This window comes from Scyliorhinus canicula, chromosome 14, assembly GCF_902713615.1.
Source record: "Scyliorhinus canicula chromosome 14, sScyCan1.1, whole genome shotgun sequence".
Taxonomy (NCBI): domain Eukaryota; kingdom Metazoa; phylum Chordata; class Chondrichthyes; order Carcharhiniformes; family Scyliorhinidae; genus Scyliorhinus; species Scyliorhinus canicula.
Window position 1 is genome coordinate 156,495,129 of NC_052159.1, and position 19,635 is coordinate 156,514,763.

The following is a 19,635-nucleotide window of genomic DNA, read 5'->3' on the forward strand; positions in this document are numbered from 1 at the left end:
CTGTGGTCGCGAGCGAGACTCCTGAAAGGTATGTTGCCTCCCGGGTGCCAGGGCCAGGGATGTCTCGGATCGTGTCTTCAGGATCCTGAAGGGGGAGGGTGAGCAGCCAGAAGTCGTGGTGCACATTGGTACCAACGATGTAAGTAGGAAAAAGGGTGTGGAGGTAATAAACAAGTTTAGAGAGTTAGGCTGGAAGTTAAAGGCCAGGACAGACAGAGTTGTCATCTCTGGTTTGTTGCCGGTGCCACGTGATAGCGAGGCTAGGAATAGGGAGAGAGTGCAGTTGAACACGTGGCTGCAGGAATGGTGTAGGAGGGAGGGCTTCAGGTATTTGGATAATTGGAGCGCATTCTGGGGAAGGTGGGACCTGTACAAGCAGGACAGGTTGAATCTGAACCAGAGGGGCACCAATATCCTGGGGGGGAGGTTTTCTAGTACTCTTCGGGAGGGTTTAAACTAATTTGGCAGGGGAATGGGAACTGGATCTGTAGTCCAGCAACTAAGGTAGACGATAGTCAGGACGCCAAAGCACATAGTGATGCAGTGGGGAAGATAACAATGACAAAGGAGAGTACTTGCAGGCAAGGAGATGGGTTGAAGTGTGTACACTTTAATGCAAGAAGCATCAGGAATAAGGTGGGTGAACTTAAGGCATGGATCTGTACTTGGGACTACGATGTGGTGGCCATCACAGAAACTTGGATAGAAGAGGGGCAGAAATGGTTGTTGGAGGTCCCTGGTTATAGATGTTTCAACAAGATTAGGGAGGATGGTAAAAGAGGTGGGGGGGTGGCATTGTTAATTAGAGATAGTATAACAGCTGCAGAAAGGCAGTTCGAGGGGGATCTGCCTACTGAGGTAATATGGGTTGAAGTTAGAAATAGGAAAGGAGCAGTCACCTTGTTGGGAGTTTTCTATAGGCCCCCCAATAGCAGCAGAGATGTGGAGGAACAGATTGGGAAACAGATTTTGGAAAGGTGCAGAAGTCACAGGGTAGTAGTCATGGGCGACTTCAACTTCCCAAACATTGAGTGGAAACTCTTTAGATCAAATAGTTTGGATGGGGTACTGTTTGTGCAGTGTGTCCAGGAAGCTTTTCTAACACAGTATGTAGATTGTCCGACCAGAGGGGAGGCCATATTGGATTTGGTACTTGGTAATGAACCAGGGCAGGTGATAGATTTGTTAGTGGGGGAGCATTTTGGAGGTAGTGACCACAATTCTGTGACTTTCACTTTAGTAATGGAGAGGGATAGGTGCGAGCAACAGGGCAAGGTTTATAATTGGGGGAAGGGTAAATACAATGCTGTCAGACAAGAATTGAAGTGAAGAAGTTGGGAACATAGGCTGTCAGGGAAGGACACAAGTGAAATGTGGAACTTGTTCAAGGAACAGGTACTGCGTGTCTTTGATATGTATGTCCCTGTCAGGCAGGGAAGAGATGGTCGAGTGAGGGAACCATGGTTGACAAGAGAGGTTGAATGTCTTGTTAAGAGGAAGAAGGAGACTTATGTAAGGCTGAGGAAACAAGGTTCAGACAGGGCGCTGGAGGGATACAAGATAGCCAGGAGGGAACTGAAGGGATTAGGAGAACTAAGAGAGGGCATGAAAAATCTTTGGCGGGTAGGATCAAGGAAAACCCCAAGGCCTTTTACACATATGTGAGAAATATGAGAATGACTAGAGCGAGGGTAGGTCCGATTAAGGACAGTAGCGGGAGATTGTGTATTGAGTCTGAAGAGATAGCAGAGGTCTTGAACAAGTATTTTTCTTCAGTATTTACAAACGAGAGGGGCCATATTGTTGGAGAGGACAGCGTGAAGCAGACTGATAAGCTTGAGGAGATACTTGTCAGGAAGGAAGATGTGTTGCGCGTTTTGAAAAACTTGAGGATAGACAAGTCCCCCGGGCCTGACGGGATATATCCAAGGATTCTATGGGAAGCAAGAAATGAAATTGCAGAGCCGTTGGCAATGATCTTTTCGTCCTCGCTGTCAACAGGGGTGGTACCAGAGGATTGGAGAGTGGCGAATGTCGTGCCCCTGTTCAAAAAAGGGAATAGGGATAACCCTGGGAATTACAGGCCAGTTAGTCTTACTTCGGTGGTAGGCAAAGTAATGGAAAGGGTACTGAGGGATAGGATTTCTGAGCATCTGGAAAGGCATTGCTTGATTAGGGATAGTCAGCACGGATTTGTGAGGGGTAGGTCTTGCCTTACAAGTCTTATTGAATTCTTTGAGGAGGTGACCAAGCATGTGGATGAAGGTAAAGCAGTGGATGTAGTGTACATGGATTTTAGTAAGGCATTTGATAAGGTTCCCCATGGTAGGCTTATGCAGAAAGTAAGGAGGCATGGGATAGTGGGAAATTTGGCCAGTTGGATAACAAACTGGCTAACCGATAGAAGACAGAGAGTTGTGGTGGATGGCAAATATTCAGCCTGGAGCCCAGTTATCAGTGGCGTACCGCAGGGATCAGTTCTGGGTCCTCTGCTGTTTGTCATTTTCATTAACGACTTGGATGAGGGAGTTGAAGGGTGGGTCAGTAAATTTGCAGATGATACGAAGATTGGTGGAGTTGTGGATAGTGAGGAGGGCTGTTGTCGGCTTCAAAGAGACATAGATAGAATGCAGAGCTGGGCTGAGAAGTGGCAGATGGAGTTTAACCCTGACAAGTGTGAGGTTGTCCATTTTGGAAGGACAAATCTGAATGCGGAATACAGGGTTAATGGTAGGGTTCTTGGCAATGTGGAGGAGCAGAGAGATCTTGGGGTCTATGTTCATAGTTCTTTGAAAGTTGCCACTCAAGTGGAAAGAGCTGTGAAGAAGGCCTATGGTGTGCTAGCGTTCATTAGCAGAGGGATTGAATTTAAGAGCCGTGAGGTGATGATGCAGCTGTACAAAACCTTGGTCAGGCCACATTTGGAGTACTGTGTGCAGTTCTGGTCACCTCATTTTAGGAAGGATGAGGAAGCTTTGGAAAAGGTGCAAAGGAGATTTACCAGGATGTTGCCTGGAATGGAGAGTAGGTCAAACGAGGAAAGGTTGAGGGTGCTAGGCCTTTTCTCATTAGAACGGAGAAGGATGAGGGGCGACTTGATAGAGGTTTATAAGATGATCAGGGGAATAGATAGAGTAGACAGTCAGAGACTTTTTCCCCGGGTGGAACACACCATTACAAGGGGACATAAATTTAAGATAAATGGTGGAAGATATAGAGGGGATGTCAGAGGTAGGTTCTTTACCCAGAGAGTAGTGGGGGCATGGAATGCACTGCCTGTGGTAGTAGTTGAGTCGGAAAATTTATGGACCTTCAAGCGGCTATTGGATAGGTACTTGGATTAGGGTAGAATAATGGAGTGTAGGTTAACTTCTTAAGGGCAGCACGGTAGCATTGTGGATAGCACAATTGCTTCACAGCTCCAGGGTCCCAAGTTCGATTTCGACTTGGGTCACTGTCTGTGTGGAGTCTGCACATCCTCCCCGTGACTGCGTGGGTTTCCTCCGGGTGCTCCGGTTTCCTCCCACAGTCCAAAGATGTGCAGGTTGGGTGGATTGGCCATGAAAAATTGTCCAAAATTCTATGATTAATCTAGGACAAAAGTTCGGCGCAACATCGTGGGCCGAAGGGCCTGTTCTGTGCTGTATTTCTCTATATCTATGTTGCGAGGGTTCCCGCCTCTACCACCCTTTCAGGCAGCAAGTTCCAGAATCCCGCCACCCTCTGGGTGGAAAGGTTTTTCTTGAATCCCCCCTAAATCTCCTGCCCCTTACCTTAAATTTATGCCCACTGTTTATTTATTTATTTAGATTTTAAAAAATTAAAGCACCCAATTCCTTTTTTTCCCCCCCAATGAAGGGGCAATTTAGCCCGGCCAATCCACCTACCCTGCACATCTTTGGGTTGTGGGGGTGAGACCCACGCAGACACGGGGAGAATGTGCAAACTCCACACGGACAGTGAGCCAGAGCCGGGATCGGTCCTGGGATCTCGGCGCCTTGAGGCAGCAGTGCTAACCACTGCGCCACCGTGCTGCCGACGCCCCCCGTTTGTTGACCGCCATACAGAGGGGAAAGGTTTCTTTCCAACTAACCCATCTTTGCCCCTCATAATTTGATACACCTTAGCCAGGTCCTCCCCTTAGTCTCCCCTAGTCAGAGTGGGTGTGACATCCGCATATGGGAAACCTGAACTCAGCTAGGACTCTTTGAACTCTGTGCCGAAATCAGCAGATATTTTGTCTGGAGTGAGGACCTTATCTCACTATGCAAGAGTTACAAATCTTTAGAGAGGAAGAAAGTGCTATTGAAGGACAGATAAGTTCTGTGGAACGGTCAAATAGTCAAGTAATTTAAAAGGCCAACCCTTAAAAAAATTGAAAAGGTGTGTGTGTGTGTGTGTGTGTGTGCGTGCGTGATGTGTATGGTGTGCATTTGTGTGTGGAGTGCATGTGCGTGTGCGGTGTACGTGGTGTGCATGTGCGGTGTGTGTGGTGTGCTTGTGTCTGTGTGGTGTGTGTTTGTGTGAGGTGTGCTTGTGCGGTGCGCGTGTGTCTAAGTGGTGTGCATGTGTGTGTGGTGTGCATGTATGTGCTATGCATGTGTGTGGTGTGTGCTTGCGGTGTGTGGGCGGTGTGCATGTGTGTGTGTGTGATGGTGCGTGTGTGTGGTGTGGTGTGCATGTGTCGGTGTGCGTGTGCGGTGTGCGTGTGTGTGTGTGGTGTGTATGTGGGTGGTGTGTGTGTGGTGTGCATGTGGTGTGTGTGTGCATGTGGTGTGCGTGTGCGTGGTGTGGTGTGTGTGGTGTGTGTGTGGTGTGCGTGTGTGTGGTGTGCGTGTGCGTGGTGTGCGTCTGGGTGGTGTGTGTGTGGGTGTGTGTGTGTGGTGTGTGTGTGCGTGTGGTGTGCGTGGTGTGTGTGCGTGGTGTGTGTGTGTGTGGTGTGTGTGTGGTGTGCGTGTGTGTGGTGTGCGAGTGTGTGGGTGTGTGTGTGGGTGGTGTGTGTGTGGGTGGTGTGTGTGTGGGTGGTGTGTGTGTGTGGGTGGTGTGTGTGTGGGTGGTGTGTGTGTGTGGGTGGGTGTGTGTGTGGGTGGTGTGTGGGTGTGGGTGTGTGTGTGGATGGTGTGCGTGGTGTGTGTGTGTGGTGTGCGTGTGGGTGGTGTGTGTGGTGTGTGTGTGGGGGGGTGGGTGGGTGGGTGGGTGGGTGGTGTGTGTGGGGGGGGTGGGGGGGGGTGGTGTGTGGGGCCCCCTCGAACAGCTCCTCCACCCCCTCAAAAAAAGAATGGGATAAAGTTCAGGGGAGATTGAACAGAGGCGTTCAAAATCAGGAAGGGCTTGAGCAAAATTAGCTAAATATTGAAAAGGAAGAAAATGCAGGGCTATGGAGAACAAGCAGGGTGAGAGGGATCAATTGGATCTTCCAAAGTGCCAGCACAAGGATAATGGGCTGAATGGCCTCCCTCTGTGCTTTTTGATTCCAGGATTCTATAAATACACATACATGGCAATCTTCAAAAAATACACCTGTCAGTCAAATCCAGATCAAGCTCGGTAATAATGGATGTGTGGGTGTTTAGTAGGTAGGAATTGATGATAACGCAGCTTGACTGAAGGACAGGTGCACAACTGCCTGTCCGCAATTACAACCTACCACACGCCCACACATACATTACTGCTTTTCAATTATAAACCCCCCCCTTCCTTTTATCTATTTAATGTTTTTTCCCAAATTCAAAATCTTTTTAAAACGTTTCCAGCCGCGGTCTGGCAGTGTTTCAGGCAGTGAGGTGGAATGATAGCTTTACTAATGGATGTCTCTACGTCTGGAGGTAGGATTTTGTTTTAATTTCAGCTCAGTTTAAATAAACTGGCAACGTTCTGTGCCGGAGGCACTTAGGCACGTACCACGGGTGATACATTGGTTGCAAAGCGCTTTGGGACATACCAAGGACGTGTAAGGTATTTCGCTACTCCATCGAGAAGGCAACAAGAAAGAAAAAAAAAATCTAAAATAAATGTGTTTCCCCTCCGCGTTCCCTTGTTTCAATTCTGTTGATTTTTTTAAACATAAAGAACTAATAGCGAGACTCTGAAAATGACCGCAGGTGATCACATGTTGGTAGTTCTGGAAGTTTATGAACAGTTTAAAAATGGACAAAGGCTGGACAAATGGACATCAAACTCCTGGGATGCCACACTCCTTGTAGCGATCTCTATATGTGCATGTACACAAGGGGTTAATGTGTAATCAGTAGCGCCACATGATCACTAGAGGGCCGGGCCAACAGAGGTATAGAAGGCAACCACATTGAGTCTCTCTCTCTCTCTCTTTTGGGTGCACTGTGACCTGGGCAATAGCAGAGTAGTTCAGATGGCTAGTGGAGTTACGTATAGTTACTGTAGATAGATCTTGTTAACCTTATTACTAGTATCAAAGTTAAAGAACTCATGCAATTATTGTTATAGTTACTCAATTAAACTTTTGTTACTACTGGACGAGTTTGAGTCTTCTTCATAGAAGACCTCATCATTAACCAAGGATTGAGTAACACATGTTACCTACCATGTAACAAAACACTCCTTGCATTGGATAAACATTCCAGCCAAGCCAATACAAAAGGGCCAGTGGACGAGATGTCTGCCCCAGGCATCCCTGGACAAAGGCAGAGCTACTGGGACTCCTCAATTCCAACGTTTTGCTCATGGATCTGCAGTTACCTACTCAAGGCACAACGGGTTTTAACAAGGGACCTCATTCGCGGAATAGCTCCACCCCAAACCACCCAGTCACATGACCGAGACCGGGCCTTCTTTCAATTGTTTTAGTTACGCAGCTGTTGAATTCTCTTTCCAGTTGCTGTTTAACCTCAGAAGAGCAGCAGGAGTCCAGGCTGGCAGGCTACCTCGGTCTGCCACCTTCCATCAAAAGCAGCAGCGGAAACAGAGCTCTGCCCAGCTTCAAATGGCCTGTCCCTCACCGACACGGCTTTCTATCGGAAAGTCGGAATTCCTGTACCAGTGCCCACTGCAAGACTGATCCATCTCTAGCGGCTTCTCCCGTCAGCACTATTGGAAAAGTGGATCATCCCGATAGCAGTTTCAGCCGCTAACCTCTCCGACAGAATACACCACTGGACTTGGGATTCTGCACTCACTTGAAACAATAATTCTCATTTTTTTGTCTGCACCTCCTGCTTTCCCTTAACTCTCTTTTATTGTGTGAATGGGGAGGAGGTACATTGCGAACCGCTGTCCCGCCTTGTTTGTGTGTTAAATAAATAAATGAACCCTCTTCCTTTATTACAAATTTAGAGTACCCAATTATTTTTTCCAATTAAGGGGCAATTTAGCGCGGCCAATCCACCTACCCTGCACATCTTTGGGTTGTGGGGGTGAAACCCACGCAAACATGGGGAGAATGTGCAAACTCCACACGGACAGTGACCCAGGGCCGGGATTCGAACCCGGGTCCTCAGCGCCGTGAGGCAGCAATGCTAACCACTGCGCCACCGTGCTGCCCCTCTCTTCCTTTACTTTATGCCGAGTTCGCTCCAGGGCGATGAATAGAAGATTGGATCACTACTAAATAAAGGAGGTTTACAGTCAATTAAGTACTTTTAAAGAGTACTGTCACAACGCAGGAATCAAGGCAGCTAATATGTGCACAGCACGATCCCATAAACTGCAATGTGATAATGACCAGATCATCTGCTTCGCTGCAGTTAATTGAGGGATAAATATTGGACAGGGAGAACACCCTGCCCTTCTTCAAAACAGTGCCACGGGACCATTTACATCCCCCACGAACAAAGGGGGCTCAGTTTAGCATCTGATCAGAAAGATGTTGCCCTCGCCAGTGCAGCACTCCCTCAGTACTCCACTGGGGGCGTCAGCCTTGACCTTTGCGCTCAAGTCCTGGAGTGGGACTTGAACCTGGAACCTTCTGACTCGAGAGGTGCGAGCAGCAGCTACTGAGCCACGGTTGACGTTCACTAAAACGCGATCATTGGCCGTTTTTTATTTAGTGGTTCATTCACCCTATCCCGGAACATTGGATTGCAAATGAGTACGAGCTGATTGTGTCGCATGGACATGGATCGCTCATCAGCCCCCTCAACCCCTAAAGATCTTCTTCAAAATTCTTTTGGGTAGGTTAAATACTCTAAATTTACACTTGCTGAAGAATGCTTAAAATAACTGCAGGGGCAATGTTTACTCATACACAAGGTGAGAAATGTTCAGACAGGCAAGAATGGTGCAATGTGTAAATCGCTTTACCTGTTTCAGCTTCTTTAGATCTTCATCCAGTTCCAGATTGTCCAGAATAACAGCGACAAACAAACTCAGTAGAATCTGCAGTGTAATTCAAAACATTGTTCAGACAAAGGCATCAGCATGTCAGTGTTTTGTACCTCAAGCATTCGGGTCAACAAAAGTCTGAATTCTGAAACAGTTGCACATACATTTCTCACGTTAAACATTATTAGTACAGGCAGAATGTGTCTGCTCAATTGGTGCAGATACAGTAACACGAAGAAGCAATTGTTTAGTCAATTTACACAGTTTTCTCCTCAGTGAAATCTTACACTCCGCAGAAATAGTGTTCAATTTAATTTTGCAGCACAGAAACAGGTCATTTGGTTCAACTGGTCTCTGCTGGCGTTTCTGCTCCACGTCAACATCCTCCCACCCCTCTTTATCTCCCTCTATTGGTGTACCCTTCTATTCCTCGCTCCCTCATGTCGAACCTCCCCTGAATGTAGCAGCATTATTTGCCTCAATACTTTGTGTGATTGTCTGACACTGTGCTTCTGTCCTAATGGCAGAGCGGCATCCATTACCGTTACATCATCAGTAACCAGACTTTGAGGGCGGCACGGTGGCGCAGTGGGTTAGCACTGCAGCCTCACGGCGCCGAGGTCCCAGGTTCAATCCCGGCTCTGGGTCACTGTCTATGCACGTTCTCCCCGTGCCTGCGTGGGTTTCCTCCGGGTGCTCCGGTTTCCTCCCACAGTCCAAAGATGTGCAGGTTAGGTGGGTTGTAAATTGCCCTTAAGTGCCCAGTGATTAGGTGGGGTTACTGGGTAACGGGGATAGGGTGGAGGTTGGGCATAAGTCGGGTGCTCTTTCCAAGGGCCGGTGCTGACTCAATGGGCCGAATGGCCTCGTTCTGCACTGTACATTTTGTGATTCTATGAACCGAGAATTGCTCGGTCATTTCAGAGGACAACCAAGAGTTAACCATATCATAACAATAATAATCTTTATTGTCACAAGTAGGCTTACATTAACATTTCAATGAAGTTACTGTGAAAATCCGCTAGTCGCCACATTCCGGCATCTGCTCGGGTACACAGGGGGAGAATTCAGAATGCTCAATTCACCCAACAAGCACGTCTTTCGGGACATTGCCGTGGGTCTGGAGTCACATGTAGGCCAGACCGGGTAAGGACGGCAGATTTCCTTCCCTGAAGGGCATTGGTGAATCTGACAGGGTTTACACCAAACCTTTACCTTCAGGGTCTCCATTACTGAGACTGGCTTTTTATTTAATTGAATTTAAATGTGCCAGCTGCCTGCAAAGTGGATATTGAACTTGTGGGTCCAGATCACAAGGCTGGGCCCCTGGATCATCAGTCTAGCAGGAACATAGGAGCCGAAATAGGTCATTCAGCCCTTAGGGCCAGCTCTGGTGCTATATAAATGCACCTTGTTGTTGTTTTTGGGCAGCACCGTCTCCATTGGAGAATCTACCCTTCAATTTAAAGCTGATGAGGAAGATTCCACAGAGTAAATTTTAATCCAACAGGGAGTTTCACAAATCCACGGAGCGGGCATTGGAAGTTTAGGTGTGATGATCCCGTGTGATCTACGGAAAGGTATCACCAGCCAAGGATGCCAAACTCCCAGAACATACCCCAGTCACACAGAGACTGTTGGCAGTATTGAAGATAAAACCTAGATTCCCCATAAATAGAAAGTCAATAACAATAGTTTCTTATGAAAACTGTGATAATGAAAGGGGTCATTATCTAATACTGATTGCGCGTAGAAAAATATTTAACGTTGATTTCAAGAGAACCGGTAGCGTAGTGGTTAGCACAGTTGCCTCACAGTTCCAGGGTCCCAGGTTCGATTCCCGGCTTGGCCCACTCTCTGTGCGGAGTCTGCACATCCTCCCCGTGTGTGCGTGGGTTTCCTCCGGGTGCTCCGGTTTCCTCCCACAGTCCAAAGATGTGCAGGTTAGGTGGATTGGCCGTGCTCAATTGCCCCTTAGTGTCCAAAATTGCCCTTAGTGTTGGGTGGGGTTACTGGGTTATGGGGATAGGGTGGAGGTGTTGACCTTGGGTAGGGTGCTCTTTCCAGGAGCCGGTGCCGACTCGATGGGCCGAATGGTCTCCTTCTGCACTGTAAATTCTATGAATCTATGATATACGCTGAGTGCGGTGAAAATGAGGAACTTTCGATCACAGGGAGTTGAGGCGAGCAGCGTAGATATTTCGAACAGGAAGCTGTGTAAACACATGATGGTGGAAGGAATAGAAGGACGTGCTGCTCAGAACAGCTGAGACTCATTTGGAACATAAACATCTGCATGGGAGAATTCCCGGGCTGTAAAATCCATATTTATCATCGCAGTTTCTTAATCAATAAAGGGTAAGTACGGAGCTTGCACATTATGGATGGCTGAATTTTCCAATTTTTGTCTCTACAAGCAATTCAAATGATGCGTAACACAATCAGTTGCAGAATTCATTTCCCTCCATTATCCCTTGTTAATATGTTACATTTCCACGTTAATCTCCTCGGCTTTGAAAATTTTCTGCAGACAGGTCCTCTCTCGGGTCCTGAACTTGTTCGCCTCCCGTGGTAATTTTACAGGAGCCGCTCAATTGAGAGGCTGCGTCTGATGTTGTTGGTGCTATTAGGGATGGAGAGTGGATTGTGGAGGAGTCAGCGCGTGCGACTGAGGGGCCAAGGGCGAGGGGTGCATTCAACGGGAAATCCCGTTGACAACGGCGCGGCCAGAAGGTCCCACCGCTGTACAATGACGGGACACATCCACTGCCCGCTGCATGGAAAGTCCCACCCAATTTTTAAAATGTGGGGTATTCAATTGGTACGGGGATAACACTGGAAAGTAACAATGAAGTCGGAAATCAGCCATGGATTGGTCTACTTCTTCCTATATGACATTGTTGCCATTTCTGTTGCAACCTGCATGGGGCTCAGCGGGTGGGGGGTGTGATCCACTCCCCCATGGACCTTGCAGAATACCAGCTCCCCTGATAAGGGAGCGGAGTACCCTTAACACAGATCACGTGCCTTTGTACAAATAGAGTTGGCCAGTCAGGCACCGCTGAGAGAAGACCCAGTGGGATTACTGGAGTTGCACATAATAGTTAACGTGTTAAATACATGGGTTTCTTTTTCTCTACAAATCGGTGCGGACCCATTTCCTTGCCCCCTTACAAAGATTTCCACCTGGAAAGATCAGACACGACAGAACACTTTCAAGATCCATGCAATATCTCTCTAACAAGCTTCCGGTGCTCACTTAAGAGTTGCGTGAGTTATAAGGGCCAGAGGTATTTCAATGAACTTATTTTGTTCGGTAATTACAATGGTGGTGGGTTTCCCAGGCAGAGCAAAATTCAAGGTTGTGCAGCTTGAGAGGTACTCGAGCGGTTTGGCATTAAGAACACTTCACTGAATACTCGCTGCACGTTTACATTGCAAGCTACGCTCAGCACTTCTATCCCACTGGGACAGATGATTGCTGTGCTGGCTTTGCAGAGAGGCAGAGGCATTCCTGGGCAGGTGTGCTGGAACCTCCTGGCGTCTGACGCTCACTCGCAGATGGTCCAGGGGTGACATAATGGGACCCGTGGGTGAGTGTGGATAACACAAGCTGATACTCCCCGGCACTGCCCCGAGAGAGGGCTGCACTGCCCTCCTTTGGGGGAGCTGCTCCAGGTAGATGCAAGAGATCTATTGGCAGTGCAACAGTTAGAACTTGCATTTGTATAGCGCCTTTGCTGTAGTTAGAATCGTTCCAAGGCACTTCACAGGAGCGTTACCAGGCAGAATTTGACATTATGCTGTATAAGGACATATAGGACAGCAGAGGGAGGCTTTAAGGAACGAGTTGAAGGAGGAGAGGGGGTCAGAGGGGTTTCAGGAGGGAATTCCAGAGTCCAGCGTCCAGGCAGCTGAAGGCACGGCCGCCAACGGCAGAGAGATGAACATCAGAGATGCGCAAGAGGCCCGGGGAACAGGGGAGTTTCTCTCCAAAGTACGGCCAATATTTATTCCCTTAGTAATGTGATAATATGCATCAGGGCAGCACGGTAGCATTGTGGATAGCACAATCGCTTCACAGCTCCAGGGTCCCAGGTTCGATACCGGCTTGGGTCACTGTCTGTGCGGAGTCTGCACTTCCCTCCTGAAACCCCCTTGTCTGCGTGGGTTTCCTCCGGGTGCTCCGGTTTCTTCCCACAGTCCAAAGATGTGCAGGTTAGCTGGATTGGCCATGATAAATTGCCCTTAGTGTCCAAAATTGCCCTTAGTGTTGGGTGGGGTTACTGGGTTATGGGGATAGGGTGGAGGTGTTAACCTTGGGTAGTGTGCTCTTTCCAGGAGCTGGTGCAGACTCGATGGGCCGAATGGCCTCCTTCTGCACGGTAAATTCTATGATAAGGCAAGTTTGTACATAATGTTATGCACGACCTCCGACCACTAGGCGGCAGTGTAAACCCATCACGTCACCATGTGATCGGGGAGTTGGGAGTTGGTCGTGCTGGGAGATAGACGTATTTGCAGTAGTCTACAATAGTTGTTGAGTGTTGGTTGTTTATTATTTCATTTATCCTAGTTATCGTACCACGCAGTTGATCTACAATAAATTGTTTTAAACTACATGTTCTGTAGTTCCTCATTCACTCCGGCCAGTCTACAGAACATGGCAACTAACTCGACTAAAAACAGATTATTTGGTCATTGTCACATTGCAATTTGTGGGATCTTGCTGTGTGCAAATTGGCTGCCAGGTTTGCTACACTAGAACACATACATTTCAAATGTACTTCAGTCACGTTAAGGGAACGGTAGCATAGTTGCAATGAAACTGGACTAGTAACGCAGAGGCCTGGACTAATCTGGGGACATGAGTTGACACCCAACCACGGCCTCTGGGGGTATTTAAATTCTTTTAATTAGACAAATCTGGAATTAAAAGCGCGCATCAGTAACCTGATGGCCCTGAGATTATTGGATTGTTGTAAAAGCCCATCTGGTTCATTAAGGCCCTTTTAGGGAAGGGAATCTGCCGTCCTTACCCGGTCTGGCCTACAGAACACGTACGCCACACCGGCCGCAGGTTGCAGAAGGCAGCTCGCCGCCACCTTCTCCGGGGCAATTAGGGATGGGCAATGAATGCTGGCCTGGCCAGCGACACCCATGTCCCACGAAATAATTAAAACCGGCCCGCCAACGATGGATGGACCCAGGTTGGAAACGGTGCTACAGAAAGCTGAGCCCATCTTTCTTTCCACCTTTTCTCTCTCCTCTGCTGTTTCTTCCTTCCGCCCCCCCCCCCCCCCTCCCCCCCCCCGCCCCCACGCCGCCCCTCCCTATGACTGAGCAGGGAGGCATCAAAGCAAAAATAAAAATGCTGCAGGCGCTGAAAATCTGAAATAAAAAACCCCCAGAAGATGCCGGAAACCCTCGCCGATTGGGGAGAATCCAGAAGATAGAAAACGGCAACGAAAACGTTAACCCTGTTCCTCGCTCACTGCCCGAGTATTTCCAGCATTTTATGTCTGTATTTGAGGCAGGTATCAACTCGATCTGTCCAGTGCCAAGCTGGTTTTCACTTAATGCCAGCATGGGCACAGCACAGCGAGAATTTAGAAATTCTGCGTTACACTCACCCATAACACTCGGCCGGATGCTGAGCTGTTCTTATTGGAAATTATTTATGGAACGAAAATGAATACCGTGGGAAGGAACCAGGGAAAGATTTAGCGATTCCCAGGTTTGCATTTTCTCATCTCGAGAACGCGTTTTATTTATAAGGCTCCGTCAGCAGATTTGCCTGATAGGTGTGGGGATTTCCCCCCCCCCCCCCCCCCCCCCCCAGCTTTTAAATGATTATGGAAATCATTAGTAGATTTCCCGGGAGAGCTTTCACAAACAAACACAAGTTGCATGTTTCCTTGTTATGTTTTTAAAAAAAAACCGGAATCAGGATTTGATTGCAGCAGCCCATTCTCCCGACAATTGATTTTGTGAAACAGGAACAGCAGGTCCGAATTCACAGAATGAGCTCAACAAGATGTGTAAGTGGGCAGAACGCTGTGTCATCCCTCGCGTCACCGTGGCTCCGTGGGCAGCTCCGTCACCTACAAGTCAAGAAGGTGGTAGGTACAGTCCCATTCCGGAGCACGTAATCATAAAATCGCAGAATCCCTACAGTGCAGAGGGAGGCCATTCGGCCCATCAGGGTCTGCGCTGCCACTCTGAAAGAGCACCCTGCCTAAGCCCACTCCCCTGCCCTCTCCCCGTAACCCCACCTAACCCGAGGGACACGAAGGGGCAATTTAGCACGGCCAATCCACCTAACCTGCACATCTTTGGACTGTGGGAGGAAACTGGAGCACCCGGAGGAAACACACGCAGAAACGGAGAGAACGTGCAGACTCCGCACAGACAGTCGGCCGAGGCTGGAATTGAACCCGGGCCGCTCATGCTGTGAGGCAGCAGCACTGACGATTGTGCCACCATGCCGCCCTTCTAAGCTGACCTTCCATTGCAGTACTGAGGGAGTGCTTCACTGTTCCTCAGAGGTGGTGTTCCACCCCATCTGCTCTTTCGTGTAGATATAAAAGAGCTAACGGCACGATTTTGACAAAGAGCAGGGCAGCTCGCCCCAGTTTCCTGACCCAACGCTTCGCCCTCAAAATCATTAAAACGCATTATTTGGTCCTCATCCTGTTGCTGTTTGTGGGGACTTTGCTGTGTGCTAAAGTGGGCTGCCCCGTTTCCTCCATTGCAACAGTCACCAAAATAAAACAATCCAGCCTTGGATGTGAGGCACTTTGGGATGTCTGGAGGCGGTGAAAGGCTGTTGCAAAAGTCAAGTTAATGTCTGAAGAGGAAAGGAGGGTGAAATTCACACACCGATCAACATTTGCAACAATGGGCAAACCTACCAATGTGGCAAATAGATGGTACAGGATGAAATAAATGGCAACCACCGGAGCCCAGACATGTCCCACTGCAATCAAGGTTTGATCCATGACGTCAACCCATCCTTCCTGTGTAATAATCTGGAACATGGACATGAAAGCCTGGAGAAAGACCAGCAAAAATTATAAACATTATTCAAGCATCAATCATCAATCAAGTTCATTTCCCACACATGCTTTTCAATGGAAGGGAATTGCTATAATTACTAAGAGCGCTGGACAACCTTCTGTCAGATTTAACTCCAAGAAAGGTTCAGGCCATTTGGCTTGTTCCACAGCAGGCTGCGGCACAACACAGCAGTTCCTTCAAATCACTTTTAACGTGTTACACATTCTGAGTCATCGGTTGAAAGCTCCCTGTTTCAATGGGGTGGAAGTGACCAAATTCACCTCTGCATTGAGACAGAATTCGGCTTGGATCCCCTCCATGTCGGTAAATCGATGTACAGGCAATGGAGAATGTGCCAAAAAGAAAAATCACAATGGTGATGCCAAAAGCAAGCGGTCATGACCATCAGGAAAGATTAACTATGTGGGGGTGGGGGGCTTCTTCCGCAAGAGATGAAAGGTCAAGGGGTAATCTAATAGGGGTTTTTGGTAGATTAAGAAGGGGTTTGATAGGGCAGATGTAGAAAAGAAGTTTCCACTTTTGAAAAAAATCTAAAATTATCAATAATAATAATCTTTATTGTCACAGGTAGGCTTACATTAACACTGCAATGAAGTTACTGCGAAAATCCCCTAGTCGCCACATTCCGGCGCCTGTTCGGGTACACAGAGGGAGAATTCACAATGTCCAATTCACCTAACAGCAAGTCTTTCGGGATTTGTGGGAGGGAACCGGAGCACCCGGAGGAAACCCACGCAGACACGGGGAGAACGTGCAGACTCCACACAGACAGTGACCCAAGCCGGGAATCAAACCTAGGACCCTGGCATTGTGAAGCAACAGTGTTAACCACTGTGCTGTGTCAGCAGACATAAGGCAATCAATAATAAATCCAATCGGGAATTCAGGAGAAACGTCTTTTTACCCAGCGAGTGGTGAGAATGTGGAGCTCGCTCCCACTGGGAGTAACGGAGGGGAATGGTATCGGTACATAGAAGATCGAAAATAGAACATTACAGCGCAGTACAGGCCCTTCAGCCCTCGATGTTGCGTCGACCTGTGAAACCACTCTAAAGCCCATCTACACTATTCCCTTATCGTCCATATGTCTATCCAATGACCATTTGAATGCCCTTAGTGTTGGCGAGTCCACTACTGTTGCAGGCAGGGCATTCCACGCCCTTACTACTCTCTCAGTAAAGAACCTACCTCTGACATCTGTCCTGTATCTATCTCCCCTCAATTTAAAGCTATGTCCCCTCATGCTAGACATCACTATCTGAGGAAAAAGGCTCTCACTGTCCACCCTATAGAATCCTCTGATCATCTTGCATGCCTCAATTAAGTCACCGCTTAACCTTCTTCTCTCTAACGAAAACAGCCTCAAGTCCCTCAGCCTTCCCTCATAAGATCTTCCCTCCATACCAGGCAACATTCTGGTAAATCTCCACTGCACCCTTTCCAATGCTCCCACATCCTTCCTATAATGCGGCGACCAGAATTGCACGCAATACTCCAAATGCAGCCGCACCAGAGTTTTGTACAACTGCAACATGACCTCATGGCTCCGAAACGCAATCCCTCTACCAATAAAAGCTAACACACCGTACGCCTGCTTAACAACCCTCTCAACCTGGGTGGCAACTTTCAGGGATCTATGTACATGGACACCGAGATCTCTCTGCTCATCCACACTACCAAGAATCTTACCATTAACCCAGTACTCTGTCTTCCTGTTATTCCTTCCAAAATGAATCAGCTCACACTTTTCTGCATTAAACTCCATTTGCCACCTCTCAGCCCAGCTCTGCAGCTTATCTATGTCCCTCTGTAACTTGTAACATCCTTCCGCACTGTCCACAACTCCACCGACTTTAGTGTCATCTGCAAATTTACTCACCCATCCTTCTACGCCCTCCTCCAGGTCATTTATAAAAATGACAAACAGCAGTGGCCCCAAAACAGATCCTTGTGGTACACTACTAGTAACTGGACTCCAGGCTGAACATTTCCCATCAACCACCACCTTTTGTCTTCTTCCAGCTAGCCAATTCCTGATCCAAACTGCTAAATCACCCTGAATCCCATGCCTCCGTATTTTCTGCAATAGCCTACCGTGGGGAACCTTATCAAACCTTTAAAGAGAAGCTGGATAAACACGAGGGAGGAAGGAACAGGAGGACATGCTGAGAGGGTGAGATGAAGAGGGAGTGGGGGGGGGGGGGGGGGGCTTGGGTGGTGCATGAACACCAGCATGGACTAGTTGGGCCGAATGGCCTGTTTCTGTTCCGTAGATTCTAGGTTATTCTATGCACTTCCCTAACCAGGGCAGAATACTTTGGCTGAAAGTTGAAAGAGGTTTTGCCCCATGGGCAGTCCGCCACTAAATTAAAAAGGCCACATCATCGGATTTAAATGACAACACTAAATGGAGGCAAATGCTCAGTAAAAGAACAGCTGAGGAATTTAAACTGAGCATCCCCTGTGGAAAGTTCCCCACTCAATCAATGTTCATCCCTCAGCCAACATCACTAAAGTAGACAGTCTGTCTGGTCGCTGCCACATTGTTATGTGTGGGAGTTTGCTGCACCCAAATTAGCTTCAGCTTTGTTACATCAGAGACTACACTTCAGAAGTACTTCATGGATTGTAGAGTGCTTTGTGATGTTTCAAGGTGGGGAAAGGCATGGCAGAAATGCCAGTGGTTACGAAAATAAAATAAATATAAGCACCTTGTTATGAACACTTACTAATTTTCTCCCGTGACATGATTTTACGGAACAAGAAAGGTTGAACATCGAAATAAAGACTGCAAAATGCTGGAAATACTCTGCAGCTCCCGCAGCACAAGAGGCGAGGAAAATGAAGGATTTTTATCTTTCCAAGCTTTCATCCTGTTTGCTTCTCTGACTGGTCGAGTACTATCATCGTTTCACTTCTTTGATTTTGACTTTCCTGCCTTTAGTTGACAGAGTCAAGGCCAAGGAGAAGTTATTTTAAAATAAGAGCCAAATCATTCATGAGAGGAGGTTGGGAAATGCTCCTTCGCCTTCTGCCTCAAACAGCAGCAGACGCTCCCTCAGTTAATCATTTAAGTCAGAGATCTACAGGGTCTTGCTTGATAAGAGTGGGATGGGAAGATACGGAGCCAAGGTGGGCGAACGGAGCTTTCTTGTGTTTAGGGCCTGCCGTGAAAGTGAACGATGCTCTTGCTAAACACGGAGAAAACCCCAACGTGATACTGACCCTGGGGAACGTTGTGAACCGATCGAGCTCCTCCACAAAACAGAACATCTGCAGGCTGATGGACGACATGACAATCAAAAGGCTGGCAGTGAAGACCACCAAACTGCCCAGCTTTTTCCCAGGCCCAAAGATTTTGTACACAAAGTCCTCCAGAGCTGGCGAGATTTTAATCAGTCTGACAACCCTCAGCACCTGACGGAAAGAAGTATTGAAGAAATGATTACATTTCAATACAAGTTAAAGTCTTACCGGTCGCGATCTAACAGCCGCACTAGCCCCACAACCGCCGCTAAATCTCACGAGCGGACCAGAACGGGATTTGCGCTGATGAGATCTCAGTTTGCGATCCCACCCCACCCAGCCGCCCCCCCCCCCCCCCCCCCCCCCCCCCCCGTTAAATGATCAGGATCACAACAAGAAAAGGAGGGGCATCTGATTTCCATAAATTAACATGTACTTAGTGGCCTTGACGCCAGAACATCCCCGGCACCTTAGCCTCCCATCCAATCGGTGTGACATCAGAACCAATTGTGATGACCACGCCAAGGGAACGGGGACAAGTATAGCCCCTGGGTGGTGAGGGTCATGGCTGGGCAATGCCACCTGCAACCAGGGCCTGCCAGGGGCTGGCCCTCAAGGGAGCCCCATTGGGAGGATTGCCCTTATGTGTGATTTGGGGTGGGGGGGGGGGGGTGGGGGAGCCCTGATGCCTGTAAGGGGGGACGGGGGTTGATGTTGACGTTGTGGTGGGGTGGGGTGGGTGCCCCAATGTCATCATTGCGGTGGCGGGGGACCTGGTCGGAATTCCTGATGTCGCCATTGTGGGAGAGGAGGTGGCGCCCCAATGCTTGGGGGTGGGTGGGTTACTGGCTTCCTGGGGGTGGGGGGTTTTATTTAAATTGGGGTGTCCTTCCGATCTTGGGATTCTGGGCCTTGCTGGCGCCTTTAGACCCTGCCCCTCCAGCAGATAACGTAACTCTCACTTCCCATTTTAAATTGCAGAGCGCTGTTCAATACGGCCGGCTTCAAACTGGC

The 19,635-nt window shown here is 48.4% G+C and overlaps 1 protein-coding gene across 5 annotated transcripts in view; it reads right to left on the reverse strand.

Annotated features, from left to right (window-relative positions):
• Positions 1 to 19,635, reverse strand: part of nalcn (sodium leak channel, non-selective) — a 259,921-nt gene that overhangs the window by 153,769 nt on the left and 86,517 nt on the right. For all 5 annotated transcript variants that reach the window (XM_038818429.1, XM_038818427.1, XM_038818428.1 and 2 more), the window contains 3 exons: positions 18,601 to 18,792; positions 15,210 to 15,347; positions 8,275 to 8,349 (listed from right to left, as the gene is read on the reverse strand). In XM_038818429.1, coding sequence (XP_038674357.1) covers positions 8,275 to 8,349; positions 15,210 to 15,347; positions 18,601 to 18,792 — 405 coding nt within the window. The remainder of the gene's footprint in view (positions 1 to 8,274; positions 8,350 to 15,209; positions 15,348 to 18,600; positions 18,793 to 19,635) is intronic.